Below are 16,218 nucleotides of genomic sequence, written 5' to 3'. Positions count from 1 at the left end.
TTAAGATCACCATTTCATTTTTTATTTATTTTACTCTAACATGGGGGAAAAGGAATATAACACATGATATTTTCCAAAGGCTACGATTGCAAGTAGTTATTCCGTGATACTATTGCCTCAGTTGCTGAAGGTTAGGTCTAGTTTGTTTTCATTGTTGTTGTTTGTTGGCTTATTTTTTTGAGGCAGGGTTTCACTCTGCTGCACAGGCTGAAGTACAGTGGCACAGTCTTGGCTAACTGCAGCCTCAACCTCCCCAGCTCAAGCAACTCTCCCACCCCAGCCTCCTAAGTACAAATTTTTGTATTTTACAAATTTTGTGAAAATACAAAATACAAATTAGCTGGATGTGGTGACATGTGCCTGTAGTCCCAGCTACTTGTAATTTTGTTTTTTTGAATTTTGTAATTTTGTATTTTGTAATAGCCCCAGTTATTTGGAATTTTGTATTTTTTTGTAGAGACCGGGTTTCGTCATGTTTCCCAGACTGGTCTCAAACTTCTGGACTCAAGCAATCCTCCTGTCTCAGCCTCCCAAAATGCTGGGATTACAGGCATTAGCCACCTTGCCTGGCCAGATCTAGTTTATTTCGATTGGACTTTTTGAGGAGTTTGCCAAGACATAATGACTGCATTGGTCCAAACAGCCAATGTCAAAGGAAAAAATTGTTGAAGATAGTCTAAATCAAGGCTAGAAACCATCCATAACATTATGAATGAAATTTCTTGCTTAGCTTTCTAAAAGCCTTCAAAGTACTTGTCAAGAATCTGAAATTCTAAAAGATATTTTTACCCATATAAATAGCCCAAGGTTTTATTTATTTTCTTTAAAGATCACCTCTACTCTATTCATCCCAGGAAATATCGCCAGTACACAGCTACTTACTAAGTGTGCCACATAGTTGCTCATCACTGTTATCATGACAGTCGTTGACTCCATCACAGCGATAGTAACTGGGCACACATCTGCCATTTTTACAGGGGAAGGAGAATACGCCACACTGCTCCGTGGGTGGTTCATTGGTTGGGTCCCCCTCGCATGTCAAGTGATTGGAAGCCAGCCTCATTCCATAAGGGCACCCACACACTCGCTGGAAATTTGGCACCGGGAAGCAGAAGTGACTGCAGTCACCGTTAGGATGCGTGGGTTGATTACAGGCGTTAGAACCTGCAAAAGCCAAGCCCCAAGGGAGTCAGTCATGTACATTTTCACTAGGTGGGTCACGGGTTTGATTTGTGAAGGAAAACAAACGGGACAAAACATTTTTCAGACCCAATACTAAAAAGTAGCTTCCTCTTGGAAATCAACCTGCCAAATACAACACTCCATTTAGGTAAGGAAAAGTCCCAAAACGTGTTTTTCCTGACAACATGTTTAAGGCTAGCTAGCAGCAATGAACAGAGATTCAAAGTCTTACACTCTTAGATTATGTGAACGACAAGAATATAAAACTATCAGGAGCTAGACCTTCAAGTAATAAGTACTTAAAAAGAACAGGAGCCACTATAACAAATAAATAAACCCATACAGAAAAAAAAAAACTGGGCAATCTCACCAGTCTGGATGTTGACATCATATGATTTCAAATGCAGTATGTAAGCAATGCCACTTCGGATAACTGTCATTTCTCCACCATCTGTTTTCCTGACTCGGATAATGGCACCCAGTCTCCAGTCAGTAAAAAATAAATGCTCTGAGAAGAAACATGGGTAGATTAATATTTTCAGTCACAGCTAACTTATAAATAAATCACTTGAGAAAATGCAATAGGCTTGTAATGCTTCTTGCAGATACGATCATCTCCCCCATAAATATCTGTAATATGTTTCTGTTACCATTTTCCATGACTTGTTACTCCCTAGTAATGCTCTGTGGAAGTCTGTATGTTAATAATACCAGGGTTCAGGTTCAGGCAAGCACATATGGAGTTTCATGATGGCATTTAGTAGCAACTGGGTTTAGTTCTGCATAGGTAATAGTGAAAATAGGAATCGGAGAATTCTTCTACAGAGCAACTCAATGAGGCCTCATAGGTCTGCGCCCGCTAAAGCACTCACCTGCTGAGTGCTCTTAGGCAAATACTACACTGTGTAAAGGAGACAGTCTGAATCATTCCTGAGATCCTTCCCAGGTCAAACAGTTCATATTCTATGTTTTAATGACAGCGCTTAAATTGTATTTTTTTTCCCCTTGACTTAAATAAGAAGCCATTGAGAAGGAAAAGTACAGGTCCAGATCAAAAAGGAACTTTCATTGTATGTTTGAGGATCAATAAAAATCTCAACACAAATGTGCATTCACCTATAACCACACTACTGTTCCATGATGCTCAGAACAGTAAGAGAGAGGCAACGTAAGACTCTAAACAACAAAAATTTAATCATGTTCACTTTACACTAACTACTGCAGCAGGAAAGTAAACATATATTTTTAAAAGAAAGAATTGCATCAACGTGGATTTTCTCTTTAATGATAGTTTAACTAGAAAACCCTAATTAATCAGAAAATGCTTAAGATGTCATAAATTTTATTCGACCAATTTCCTTATCTGTGCTCTAATCAATGACCAGTCAGTCACTAGACTCCCTAAATCTTTCTAGAAACTGGCAATCCCAGTCCCACTACTCACAAAGGTATCCTAATATACTTGAATAAGTAAGGAGTTCAATAAATCTTTTAGTTCTGTGTGGTGCACAATCAAGAAGATCTAGCCCTTCAGTAAAAAGGTACATAATTTCTCTGATGTTGCACAACAAAAGAACTTTCCAAAAGAAATTCACAATAAACGGCAATGTTGAAAGAAACAAATAATTATTGCTATTTTGGGAATGTTGTGTTGCCCTCATGGGTATGCATTCAATTTTTTTCATACTGATGAAACCAAAAGAACTAAAACTACATTTTCTTGAATCCCAAAACATCCCATCCCAGAGCAGAGAAAATTCAACATTTTCATAATGTTTCTATGTGAGAGCAAATAGTATGTGTCTGACATCATTAGTAAAAGGGAGTAAATGGACGGCAGCGGCAGGAGGGGGATGGGAGGAGTATTTATAATTAACTCATCAAAAATCTCATGAGCATTTTTTAAATACCACACACTCCTCCACAGATAAACAGACAGCAGGACAAGATATGCAATATACTAACTAACTATTCATTCTACACATACATTCTATGCATGTGAGAAAGTCTTTGATTTATAGTGAGTGTCTAGTCTTTTCAAGCACTATGTTAATTATTCAAAGTAGGAGGTTTCAACCAGGGACACAACTAGCATATACACAGGGCTTTTGGTGGACCTAAACAAAACATGACCCCTCTAACTACAGTAATCATGGTTTGTCAAACAGACCCAGGATAGATTTCGGTCTCTCCTCACCCTCTTGGCCTAGCATTTTTATGCAGTGCACAAGCTGTACAACCATTCACAGAGCTCCTGTTTTCAAGACTAAGCAAACCACCTGTTTCATGGTACCAGGCTACATTCTTATTCCCAGCAACTCAACTCACAACAGCAAGCCTACACTCAAATGGGGAGCTGAGAAGGCAGGCGAGCATTGGCTGTGCTCATTGTGACTGTAGTTCCCCAGAATTCATGCTTCCCAGCAATTTTCACTAGTAGCATGAAATTATTTGGAAAGGTTGATGAAAAAACAATTATGTCTCACTGTTTTTCATAAAGCATAACCTAACACTTCTATAAAACAAAGATGATGTCAGTTCTCCAACATTTTGAATAAAAAAGTTTCAAAGTCATTCAGTGAACATATAGTTGATGAATACGTGTAATCGTTTTTTCCATAAGGATTTCTAATGAGATTCTTACAAACACTGGAGAATAATGAAATGCACAATGATGACTATAAACAGCTCTTGCTGTTTTATTCTTGAAAATGAAGGCAGTAATTTACTGTTTCCTCATGTGATACTTGTATAACTAAGTAGTTGGGATGTTGAATGGTATAATACATGTAATCTACAAAGTGCTGTACCCATATACATTGTCAACATTATACAAATATATGCAAAACAAAAATCACACTCTAAAAATGAAATACACCATCAACAAAATGAATGTTTTGTCTATATATAATAGCGCTATTTTAAATTTTTTCATTTTAAAGTGGCCAGCTTTTCTGGGATTGTGAGAATGCCACATGAGGATGAGTTTACTGTTGTAACTCGCAATGTATAAAAACAATACATACCTTTATTGCTTTAAAACATACCTCCAAAGATGGCAAGTCCAAATGGATGTGTCATCTGCTCTATGTGGCCCAGTCTTCTTCTGTCTAAACCATCAAAGGTGCTGTGCTCAATTTTATCAAAATAGGCATCTACCCAGTATAATCGTGAAGCACTAAAATAATAAAATGTTTAATTATCTCTTATCCAAAAACTATCAGAGCACCCTTTACACAAACGGCATTCAAAAACAGTAGGGTCAGTTGACACATTTATTAAACAAAGCTTTTAAAATTTAAATTATATTTATTAAAAATTTAATAGTTTTATGTCCCCCAGAAAGAGACAGCTACTTTCATGAAGTGACTTTCAATCGTCTTAGAAAACTTAAAATGTTGCTATCTTTGAGCCAGAAATTTTATTTTCTCCTTGTGAAATCAACAAGTTAAGAAAAACATTGGTAGTAATCTATGTTTAAAAAGTTAATATATTTCTTCCCTTTTTTTCTCCCATAAGTTACTTTGGCATTTTCATCTTTATAAACTTATTTACTCTATTCCTTTTCCTATGTTCCCAGATAGATCATCAATTTCTTGAGAACCATATCTTATGCTTTTAAAGTTCTCCCAAAGTGCATGTAAGCAAATGTGCATTTGTTGATTAATTGACTCTAAAGATTTCCTAAACTCAAGACGCTCCCTGTAAGAAATTACATCCAACCTACAGTTCATCAAATCTGTACCCTACTTCCAATGGGGCTTGGGACCCACCACCCCCATCTTAAGTTTCCACTAAATCTTATCATTCAGCTTTCTCTAGTAATTTTCTCAGAATACTCATGAATTAATTAGTTTTCACCCTAGCAGTAGCTGGCCAACTATGTTTATGTTCTTTGTGTTCTTATTCAATATCCTTCTCCCATCACCAATTAATTATTTAAAATTCCACGGGGGCAAGCAGTACCAGTTTCCTTACTCCATCACATCACCCAACCTGCCTCACTATGTGTTCTGCAGTAAAAGGGAACTAAGTCACAGGGATGATAATTCCTACTTACGCCCAATCGATGGCTAAGCCATTGGGCCATCCAAGAGTAGTATTTACTATAGGCAAGAGGTGAGATCCATCACTCCATGCTCTCATAATTTTAGCAGGACGGAACCAATCAGTGAAGAATAGATACCTAGAAAAAGCAGTAGTAAGTCAAGGCTGTTAACACTGGGACAAACTACATGACTTCCAGAGATTTAGAACAAACAGAGATTCTCCAGATACTGCAATTAATTTTGTTTTCTTTATATGCTATCGAGTTTAACATATTTAGTGTATAACTGACATAATTGTCAGTTAAAATTTAGTTGTCAACCTGTAACCAAAGTCACAAATACAAATGGCATTTAAATGGGCGTTGAGAGAAGGGAACCACTGTCTTAGATTTTAGGAACTAAAACTATTGTCACCCAATGTATTCTCTAACAAGACACAATTCAGGTTACCTGAATATTAATATTAATATTCCATGTTGTTAAAATAAAATAATAAACAACAAGCAGAGCAAGAAAACAGATTTCAATCTCTTTCTCTCTGGATTAAACATTCAGGATCGGCCGGGCGCGGTGGCTCAAGCCTGTAATCCCAGCACTTTGGGAGGCCGAGACGGGCGGATCACGAGGTCAGGAGATCGAGACCATCCTGGCTAACACAGTACAAAAACTAGCCGGGCGAGGTGGCGGGCGCCTGTAGTCCCACCTACTCAGGAGGCTGAGGCAGGAGAATGGCGTAAACCTGGGAGGCGGAGCTTGCAGTGAGCTGAGATCTGGCCACTGCACTCCAGTCCGGGCGACAGAGTGAGACTCCGCCTCAAAAAAAAAAAAAAAAATTCAGGATCTTCTAGTCATCCTTGCATAAGAAATTGATAAATTTGCAGGAAACCATTCATCTCAGATGAAGAAAGCATCCAAATCAATGCAATGCAAACAGTATCTGACCCAAGGCATTTTTTCAATATTCTAAAGAGTGGGAAAAAGGTAAGTCTAGAGGCAAAAAAAAAAAAAAAAAAATCTTTTTCTCTTTTATGATATCCAGAGGAATCAAAATTAGTCTTTTCCAAAATGTAACTTTCTGAAATGTAACTACTTCATATCATTTTAAACAAGAGTCATCAAGAAAGGAATTCAACAGTTTTTCAAAACCAAAGGCCAAAAGTTTAAGTTAAGACAAATCCATTTAAAAAATCAACTGTTTAACTTGCTAAAGGGCAATGAAATTTCTTATCAATAATAACATCAATTTTAAAATGTGTCTCTTTTATTATCTTACAGAGAGAAAATTAAAGCGGACACTCTAGACGCAGCAAACAGACTTTTTTTGGGCACACAGGCATTCCAGTCAGACAGGTCTGGAATTTGAATACTGACTGTTGCCTAATAGCTGCGGGCTCTTTCACAAGTCACTTTATCTTACTGTGTCTTAGATTCATTCTCTCTAAAATGGGTATTTACACATACCTCCTTCACAAACTAGCTTTGGGATCTGATGAGATTATATATCTAATGGAAGCACAGGGATGGATGTTCCCTGGGTAATCAGGCGTTAGTGAGTTACTGGCCATCTTTTTAATCATTCCACTCATATACAACACATAGCTCAGATTTGTTCTAAATAAACAGAGTAGCTGTTAAACATATGTAAATAAGAAAGGTAAGAACCAAAAAGGAATACTCTGAAGTCTTCTGTCTTTCCTTGTTTGGTACCACCAATTATAGAATGGTAAAAGATGAAACTCTGTGGTCTGAAAAACTTTTTATTCTGAAAACTACTGAATGATTAAGCAAGTTTTGCTAAGCTTATATCAATATATTAAAGCAGGGAAAGAATTTGGATCTTTCCTGTCAATTCCGTTGCCTATTCACTCCTTCTCTACTGAATCTCTATCACATTGTTTGGTCCTCTGCAGTTGTGAAAAAAAACTACACTTCAGTGAAGACTGGGAAAGCCAAAAGTTAGAAGAACTGTTTTGGGTTTAAAAACAATTTTTTTACTAGTTTTTGAAGGAAAAAAGAAATAAAATTTAAGGTGATTTCAACTTATACAGTTCAATCTTATATTTGCTGAACTTACCAAATTGCTAGGGCATCACTTTTCAATGACTGTAAAAGACATACAGTTTCAAGCTCTTAGGAAAACATGAACACACTTACCCGGCAAAAGGATGAACTACCACTGATCGGGGGTTATTTAAATACTGAACTACTGTGCGTCTCGTTTTATCAGCTAGCCTCATGACACTGATACTTTTGTAACGAGAGTCTGTCCAATAGAGATTCTTTGAGATCCAATCGAAAGCCAAACTTTCAACATTTTCCACCCTGTTAGCTGCGAGAATTTCTCTTCCTATAAGTTAAAATATGGACATGTTTTAAACTAAGTATATTTTGTAAGACATCAATTTTCCTACTAATGCATATTGAAATTTTGTGTCAGAATTGGAATATATTTCAGGAATACATGTGGAATTCTTTTTTTAAAAAAAAGCTCTGTAAGCTGCTGAGCAGTAACATGAGATAAACTTAGAATCTATCCATTCCTCAAACTTTGGATCTCAAAGAGTAGATATGATACTGACAAACAGAACCAGGAATGGTATGGCCTGGATTTACTCCCATGTGCAACCTTCCAGAAAAAAATTTCTCACTGCAGAATATCTGAAGAAGAGATACCTGAGTTCACCTACTACCACCCGGAGACGGCTCTGATAAGCTGACACCACCAGGTACGACCTGAGGGTAACCTTGAGGTATCACCGCCCAACCCTCTCATCAACAGTCTTCCACAGCCACAAAGTTGCCAAGTTTGGAAAAGACCAGCAGAGATACCAGAAAGGAAATCAGAACTGATTTAAAAAAAAAAAAAAAAAAAAAAAAACCACTTTCCTCTTTATGGAGTTGTTATGCCTTCTTTTCCCCTCTTTTTTCTTTTTTTCACTAAAGAAAATCTGAATCAGAATAAACAGCCATACCTCTTTCTTTTGCGGTAGGAAGAAAAAAAAAACTTACTACTTTTTCTCTTCATTTATTCAGCAAATTGTGAAAAGAAAGTTCTCTGTGTGATAGACAACCAACTATATATTTAGAAAACACAATATTGCTAATACTGTTAATAATTACAGCTTAGATTAAATGAGCACTTACTAGGAGGCAGAAATTGGACCGAGTACTCTACATGGATTCATCCATCCTCACAGCCACTCAATCAAGTAGGTATTAGTATCGCTCCTATTCTACAGATGAGGGAACCAAGTCAAAGAGAAGTTAAGCATCTGGAAAGAAGTGTGGACACCACTCTCAAGGTAATTCATAGTGAGGTGGTGAAAGAGGAGGAGGCAACTAGGCCAAGAGACAAAAATAAGAGTAATAGGTGCTGAGATGGAGAGATGCATAGGATGGTCTGAAAGCACAGATTCCTAATGGACCACATGGCAAAGCGGAGGTCTGGGGTGGTTGACAGAGACAGAGACTGAACACTCCACATGTTCTAGGAGTATGGCTGGACGTTAATGAGTTAATGGTAGAGGTTAAAGGAGATGGAAATATTCATGATGACCACCAGGTGGGGATGGGGCACTAAGGAAGGGGTGAGTGGTCATGTCCTTCCTCTAAGGCATGTGAGAAGTTGGATGAGTCATCCACTTAGACATGTTGGTTTAGAGGTGATTGTAGGATATCCAGGTGATGTATCCAAAAGGCAGCTGGCACTATGGGTCTGAACCTCAGACAGAGAACTTGCATAGAGGTTTTTATCATGACCTACAGAAAAGTTTGCTTGGTCGTTCCCTCATTCCCCAGGTTAGAAGGAAAAACACTCAGTAAATGCACTATTATAAAAGTCTCCCCCACAATTATTTATAGTTGTTACATAGATAGTAATCAAAGGCATGAAAGGTGTGAAATTATTCAGAGAAAGGAGGATCAATGTTGACCAACAGATTTACAGCTTTTTATAGAACAGGCAAAAAAGAAAAGATCTCCAGGGTACACTAGAAAAAAAAATGATCAAGAAATAGAAGGAAATCCAGGAGGATACTGTCATGGAAGAAAGAATTTTTGAGAGAAGATGGCCGAAGTACCAAATATAGATCTGAAAGGCATTATTTAATGTAGCAAGAAAGAGACTAGAGGTGACCAGGATGAGAGGGGTTTCAGCCACCTGGTGGGCAGATTGCGAGAGGTGAGTAATCAGTGAGAAATATGGAAGAGGGGATAGGAAAGTGCAAATCAATCTTTCAAGAAACTTGACCATGAAATGCAGAGAAGGACTTATCACTAAAGAGGAACGTGGAGTGAAGGGTAAGTTGCATATTTTTTTAGGATGGGAGAAACTTGAGCATATCTGATGACAGGGAAAAGTCAGTAGAAAAAGAGAATTTAGAAAAGAGAAGGTATCATTGATGGAGGGAGTTTTCCTGAGGGCTTCATTCAGCTAATCCTGACTTTTAATATGACTTCTTTTTCTTTTTCCTTTTATTTTTCTTTTTCTTTAGAGACAGGTCTTACATCGGCTGCAGTGCAGTGGCATGATCATAGCTCACTGCAGCCTCCAACTCCTTACCTCAAGTGATCCTCCCAAGTATCTGCCACTACACCACACCACCACCACATTGGTTAATTTGATTTCTGACTCATTTCCTGCATATACTGTGTACTCATTCAAGAAAAAAAAAAAAAAAAAGAACAATGTAATGCCTCCCTCACCAAAGCTTACAGAGTCAGCATACCACTGATGATGAAGAATACTTTAAAAGGTTGTTCAGCATACGGACTTGAAGTTTACCAAAAATACAATGAGAATTCCAGATCAACAAAGCAGAAGGAAGCTGACTTGTGGAGGTGCCTATGGGAGACTTGACCTGCATGCAGCTGAGAAACACAATACTACCTTTTGCTGAGCACTAAGCTCAATTGCAGTTCTCCAAGCTCAGTAGGCCTGATTCTAAGTCCTCAAAAAAGATAATTTCTCGTTCAAAATAGCAGATTGACAAACCAAACATGTTTATCTCCTCTTCCTACCAAACGCTACTTAAAAGACAGTAAAATAACAGCAGATGAGCAATTCCAACAAATATTTTAAAAGGTATTGGAGGAGTGATAACTCAATCAAGAAAGGGAAAATGCTACAAACTAAGTGTCAACAGAAGACAGACACACACCCACATATGCAGAAGCCTCAGTGCACTCACACTCAGAGGCACAGGTCCTAAGAAAGGCAGGGGCAAGGAACTAAGGGGCTCAGATAAAGTCAGGATAAGGAGCAATCCAATGCCCAGGTCCCTCCCAGATCCTGAGTGTCACGCCACTCCTCTATCTCCTCTAATGGACCACAGATCTTCTTTTCTGGAGGAGGTGAAGCAGAATGGCTATGGGTTCAGGGCACAGGTGAAGCAGAATGGCTATGGGTTCAATGGAGAACTGAGATGGACATGGAACTGAGTACAGGAGGATTTTAGGAATACTGAAAGGGTGCCCTCAGCTCCCTTTCCTCTGCCCACTCCCAGAACAGACCACCATTTCCCCACATCGTCCCCTTACCCCAAGAAGGAGAATGAAAGCATCTATGAAGGAGAAATTAATCACCCCCAGAACAGACCACCATCTCCCCACATCTTCCCCTTACCCCAAGAAGGAGAATGGAGGCATCTATGAAGGATAAATTGATCATCTCCAGAAAAGACTCACTAATGCTGCCTTGGGGAGCAGTCTGGCAACCAAGCCACCTCCCTGTCTGAAGCTTACCAGCTGACAAGGCCTATCCACATGTACAGACTTTCAGGTCAGGTTTTATAACCTTACCCTAAATACCAAACTAGCAACTCGGACATTTGGAGAAAGCTTCTATCACAAAGAAGAAAGGTGAAAAGAAATCAAAAGGAAAAGGAATCCAGAGAAAATGGGAACAGAGGAAGATTAATTTTTAATGTCATATCCATATCCATATCAAGGTCATATCCATAGAAATGGTACTCAGAATGGCACTGGACTCAGCGCTAGATATTAGAGGTCACTGGAGCAATGTTTTCAAATTCCAGATTTAAATTAATGCAACCTGTACCCAGCCAAACAGTCAAAAGGAGAGCAAAATAAAACGCTCACAGACATTCAAAGACTCAAAATATATGCCACCTACTTATGCTTCTCAGGAAGCTATTATATAACATGTTTCAGCAAAATGAGGAAATAAATCTAGAAAAAGAAATAAACGGCCTACCACAAACAGAAGGTCCAGCACAGGGGAGCGGCAAAGAGAAGTCAGAAGATAAGAGCTGTGCACCAGGCCAGAGAAAACAAGTCCCAACCGGAACACAGTATAGGGGTCTCAGAAGGAAAAAAAAATTATAGGCTGTTTTCTGTCTTTGTATAGGCATTTGATAGAGCTATTGGAGCCTTTGGGGAAAATGCATCATTGTTATATTTTAAAACTAAGCAAATGAAAATAGGGCAATTGTCAAAAATTGTCAAGAAATGTCATCCTAGAATTGGCTGTGCAGTGAACAATATTTATATTTATATTATGTTTATAATATAAACACATATTATTAATTTAACCAGAAGTATAATCTAGCTTTTTAAGGAGAATGGGGGGAGGGAACTCAGAAGCTGGGACAGAAGAATGATGTAAGAAAGCAAAATGCTCACCTAGAACAAGGAAGTAAATACCAAAAATGATAAATCAAGAAATATAAACAAAGCAGTTAGAAACATGGAGACAAACAAAAGAAGAAATAGTCAAAAGAACTGTTCCCTCCCCAGAGCAGGTCTGGACTGGGGACAGGGCAGGGTGGGCAATATGGCTTTATATTGATAACAGATATAATGATATCCAACATTTACTGAATACTTACTATTTTCTAGCCATTACTCTAGGTGTTTACATGTATTAGCCAAAAATTCTCTCAACAACCTTATGAGCAATATATGACCTGCATATTTTCCAGATTAGAAAATTGAGGCATAAGGAAATTGAGTAACTTGCCCAAGGTTACAAAGCTAGGAAATGTGGGAAGCTGGAATTCGGAAGCAGGCAGCGTAGCTCCTAAGCTGGCCCTCTTAGTTGGTATGTTATATTGCTTACAGATTTTATTACTAATACAAGCCAAACCATTGGCATTTACATAGTCCAGCATTCCTGAAGAGATGTCTTCCCCTCTAATCAATCCGACTGCTTGAGTATGAAAAACAGCTTCTAGTCAATTAATCTGTTAATGGCTCTCATATACTTGACATTCCTTTTATGTTAATATTGTTCATTGCTAAAATACACACACATTCGTAACTCTTTTTTTTTTTTTTTCTTTTTTTCGAGATAGGGTTGCACTCTGTTGCCCAAGCTGGAGTGCAATGGAATGGTCATAGTTCACTGCAGCCTGGAACTCCTGGGCTCAAACAATCCTTCCATTGCAGCCTCCCAAGTAGTGGGGACTACAGGTACATACCACCATGTCTGGCTAATTTTTTTCTTTTTTTTGGTACAAGTGGAATCTCACTATGTTGCCCAGGCTGGTGTCAAACTCAAGCAATCCTCCCATCTCTGTTCCCAAAAATAACTTGTTTCTAAAATAAAGGAAAGGTGTTTGTTTTACCTTAATCCATAAAAAAGCAATAAATTTATTTTCTCAATCTAAAATTATTTAGGAAGCTTAGTAAAGACTCTGCTTAAAAATTAGATACCGAGTTTTAATTATCAAGTTTTAAGTATCATTACAATAAAAAGGCAAAACATGCACACACACACACAGAGAAACCTTTCTCACCTGTGCCATCAATCTTTTGTTTAAAAATCATGTGTTTTGATATATCTGAAAAAAAGACAGTGCTGTCCTGGGCATCAAAATCAATCCCAACAAAGAAAGAAGGATTCCCCGAAACTGGAACCATGACATCTTCCTGGGTAGACAAGGTGAACGGGATCCCACGAATAGCAACTTGGGATGAAAAAATGAGGAAATTCTGAACAGCTGTAGGAAGAAGAACACAGCACAGTCAGCCACAGCATGGTTCTTTCCCCTCCTCCCAAATTCCAAATAAATGCATCCACAGAGCAAACTTTAAATTACAAAATATAATTCTGAAATAAATGTAAAAATAAATTTTTGGAAAGCATAGTTAGAAATAATAGAGGGAAGAAAAAAAGATAAGCACCTATGAGGGTGATACGAGTATTAGAATCTTCCTTCTTCCTAAAATGTATCCTTAACATTTATTTATATGAAAAACGATATCCATATGCTTAATTTATAAAATAGTATTAGCTGAACTCTATAATAATTCCATAATAATCCTCAAGTTGGATTAACTTCTGCATAGAGATCTACACCAAGAACCTTACTATAGGTACCAAGATAATTAACAGCAATCAGAAACATAAAGATACAAAGGAGTGAAAGCAGGGAAGGAAGGGGAGGGATAAAGGAAATAGGTAAGAAGAAGTAATGTTTAAAATCAAAGAGGAGATTATGACAGTATGTCAGGGAATCAAGAAGATGAAGGAGGTATGGCCAAGACAAAGATAAAAATTGCAGGTATGAAATTTAAAAGCAAAATTATTAGACAATGCACTATTTTGATATAATAGTTAGAAATACACGTTTTTTTTTAAATGAGGGTGATTTTTCTGAATCTAAAACTACCTAAGAAGTTAACAAATTTGTCTGGTTAGAATAAGAGAATTTACATACTACGCTAGAAACAGCAACATCTGGAGAGCAAGAATTTGTCACATGCACAGAAAGGAGAGTTGTAGAAGGGAAAATAAGAAAAACAAATATTGTAGGAGTGCATTTCATCATTAGCTAGGGCCCAGGCAATGGCTTAAGTATGAATAGATGTATAAGAAACCAAAGAGGAAGAAAGGAAACCTTCAAGGTAAGAATGAAATCAGGAATATGGAGGCAGATATGAGAAAGTTTGAACTGAAAGATGAAAACCTGTGTGAGGAACTGAGCTACCCCAGTGCTCAGGGGTTCATTTTGGAATACAGAGAAAAAGAAAAAAAGCCAGATGGGATTTAGATGTGATTACCTGGTTGAAAGCGGCATACGTGTTGGTCTAGGAGAAGTCAAAGTGGGGAGAAGTACAATTCTTCCCATCAAAGTTAAGGCTAACATCTAAAGTGGAAAAGGTATACATGGTATAGAAAAGAGTTCAAAGTTCAACCACATGGAATTTCAAGACCATAGTTAATAGGAGAAAAAGGCTTCAGGAAACAAACAAAGGGGAAAGGGAACCCAAGAAAACCTTAGATGTGGGATTAAAGCAAAATCCCAAAAGACAGAAATTTACATTTTCGAACATAGCTCTGCGTATAGTAGAAGTGGTGCCTACCAAGGAAGATATTCTGTGGGCTACAGAAAGCTTATCTGCAGTGAAGAAGTTGCACACAGGGAGCTGGTCCAGTTCAAGAACAGCAGTTAGTCTAGTTAGAGGTTTGGACACACATACACCTGTGCCACCTGCGAACAACGTCCAAAACAGACTTCTTACCAATGCAGCGGCGCTCATCCGTATCCAGCTGGAAGCCGAACGTGCACTTGCAACGGAAACCCAAACCATCATTATCTGTTCTGTGGCTGAGGACACAGACCTGCTCACAGCCCCCATTGTTATCTTTACAAGGATTGGTTGCTGGAGGGAAAAATGCACAGGGTTAAATTGCAATTAGAAATGTGTAATTATCCAAGACACGAAGCCACTTCTAGCCCTTTTCACCTATAGGTGAAATAGAGTAATGGATTAGCAACGTATTGAAAACATTACTACTGGTTACTACTGAATACATCCACATCTGGCTACACTAACCCTCCCAGTATCACTGCTGCTCTCCTATCCACTCTCCAACTGATGGTGGCAAAAAAAAAAAAAGAAAGCACTCCTTAAACTTTCTCCCCAATAATTATGTCAGAGTATGTCTGCTATCCTCCGTGATTAGAAATAACTGCCAAAAGAAAACCCACACTTCACTGCTTTTTTTTTTTTTTTTTTTTGCCATTTGTAGGATATAATAAATATTACTCACTGGATGCTTACTTTGTAAGTAAACCAACTTAGTAACCAATAGCTCTAAGAGGTAAGTATTAGTCCTCCAATTTTACAGAGGAGGAAACCAAGAATCTAAACAGTTAAATAACTTGCCCAGCATTATTCAGCAGCTAAACAGCTTGACTGGGATTCAAAGCCAGATCTGATTCCAAAACCTTAAATGTCTGCAACACATACCAGTTAATACTTCCAAAAGCCACTCTCAAAGTAGTGACCTTAGGAAGATCACTGCCACAGCTAGAAATTTTATATCTGCTTTTAAAATTGTCTTCTTAGCCTTTGACTTATTCTTTAAAATATTCTCTTTATCTTCTCAGGTGGATTGATTTGGGAAAACGATAGGCAGATGTCATTCTGAGCCAAATAATGAAAATAGTAATTTGAGTGATCACACTGATCATTGATCTAGTGGATCTAATGTGAGGGCAGGTGTGAGGTTAGTTGTGAGTTGAGTGTAAAAACTATTCCAAATAGATATTTCCAAAAACGTTTTCAGATAAAATATCTATTTTTAGACAAATATATATTTTCCCAGGATGGTGACACTGAAGGATATTCATCTAAATGTGTCAGTTCCAGTGGTTGGGCTTTTGTTAAGTTAACTGCATTACTTTGTAGTCTTTCTTCATCCCAAATAGATCCATCACTTAACATGAGAGTTTTAAAGCAAATCTGTTTTCCTCTAAATTATTGTTCACCAATATTAAACTTTCTACCAACATAGTGTAGTTTATGTTTCTTTTTCTTTGATCCATAAGCAAATACAGAAAAGAGCCATATACAGTCCAGATAGACATATCAAAGCTCAAGCTATAACCTGGAAACATAAACAAAGCTTATGATAGGCCAGGTACAGTGGCTCACGCCTGTAATCCCAACACTTTGGGAAGCCGAGGCAGGAGGATCGCTTGAAGCCAAGAGTTCCAGATAGTGAAAACCCCATCTC

The 16,218-nt window shown here is 37.9% G+C and overlaps 1 protein-coding gene across 2 annotated transcripts in view; it reads right to left on the bottom strand.

Annotated features, from left to right (window-relative positions):
• The window catches only part of LRP2 (LDL receptor related protein 2), a 221,836-nt gene that overhangs the window by 123,470 nt on the left and 82,148 nt on the right, over window positions 1–16,218 (bottom strand). For both annotated transcript variants that reach the window (XM_033231218.1, XM_033231219.1), the window contains exons 15-21: window positions 14,718–14,858; window positions 12,989–13,192; window positions 7,386–7,578; window positions 5,243–5,368; window positions 4,230–4,360; window positions 1,553–1,690; window positions 883–1,164 (exon numbers count right to left, since the gene is read on the bottom strand). In XM_033231218.1, the coding sequence (XP_033087109.1) occupies window positions 883–1,164; window positions 1,553–1,690; window positions 4,230–4,360; window positions 5,243–5,368; window positions 7,386–7,578; window positions 12,989–13,192; window positions 14,718–14,858 (1,215 nt within the window). The remainder of the gene's footprint in view (window positions 1–882; window positions 1,165–1,552; window positions 1,691–4,229; window positions 4,361–5,242; window positions 5,369–7,385; window positions 7,579–12,988; window positions 13,193–14,717; window positions 14,859–16,218) is intronic.

The sequence above is a fragment of the Trachypithecus francoisi genome, unplaced genomic scaffold (assembly GCF_009764315.1).
Source record: "Trachypithecus francoisi isolate TF-2019V2 unplaced genomic scaffold, Tfra_2.0 Lachesis_group13, whole genome shotgun sequence".
NCBI classification, from domain to species: domain Eukaryota; kingdom Metazoa; phylum Chordata; class Mammalia; order Primates; family Cercopithecidae; genus Trachypithecus; species Trachypithecus francoisi.
The sequence above is the reverse complement of the archived record's forward strand: the minus strand, read 5'-3'. Positions and strand labels throughout refer to the sequence as shown.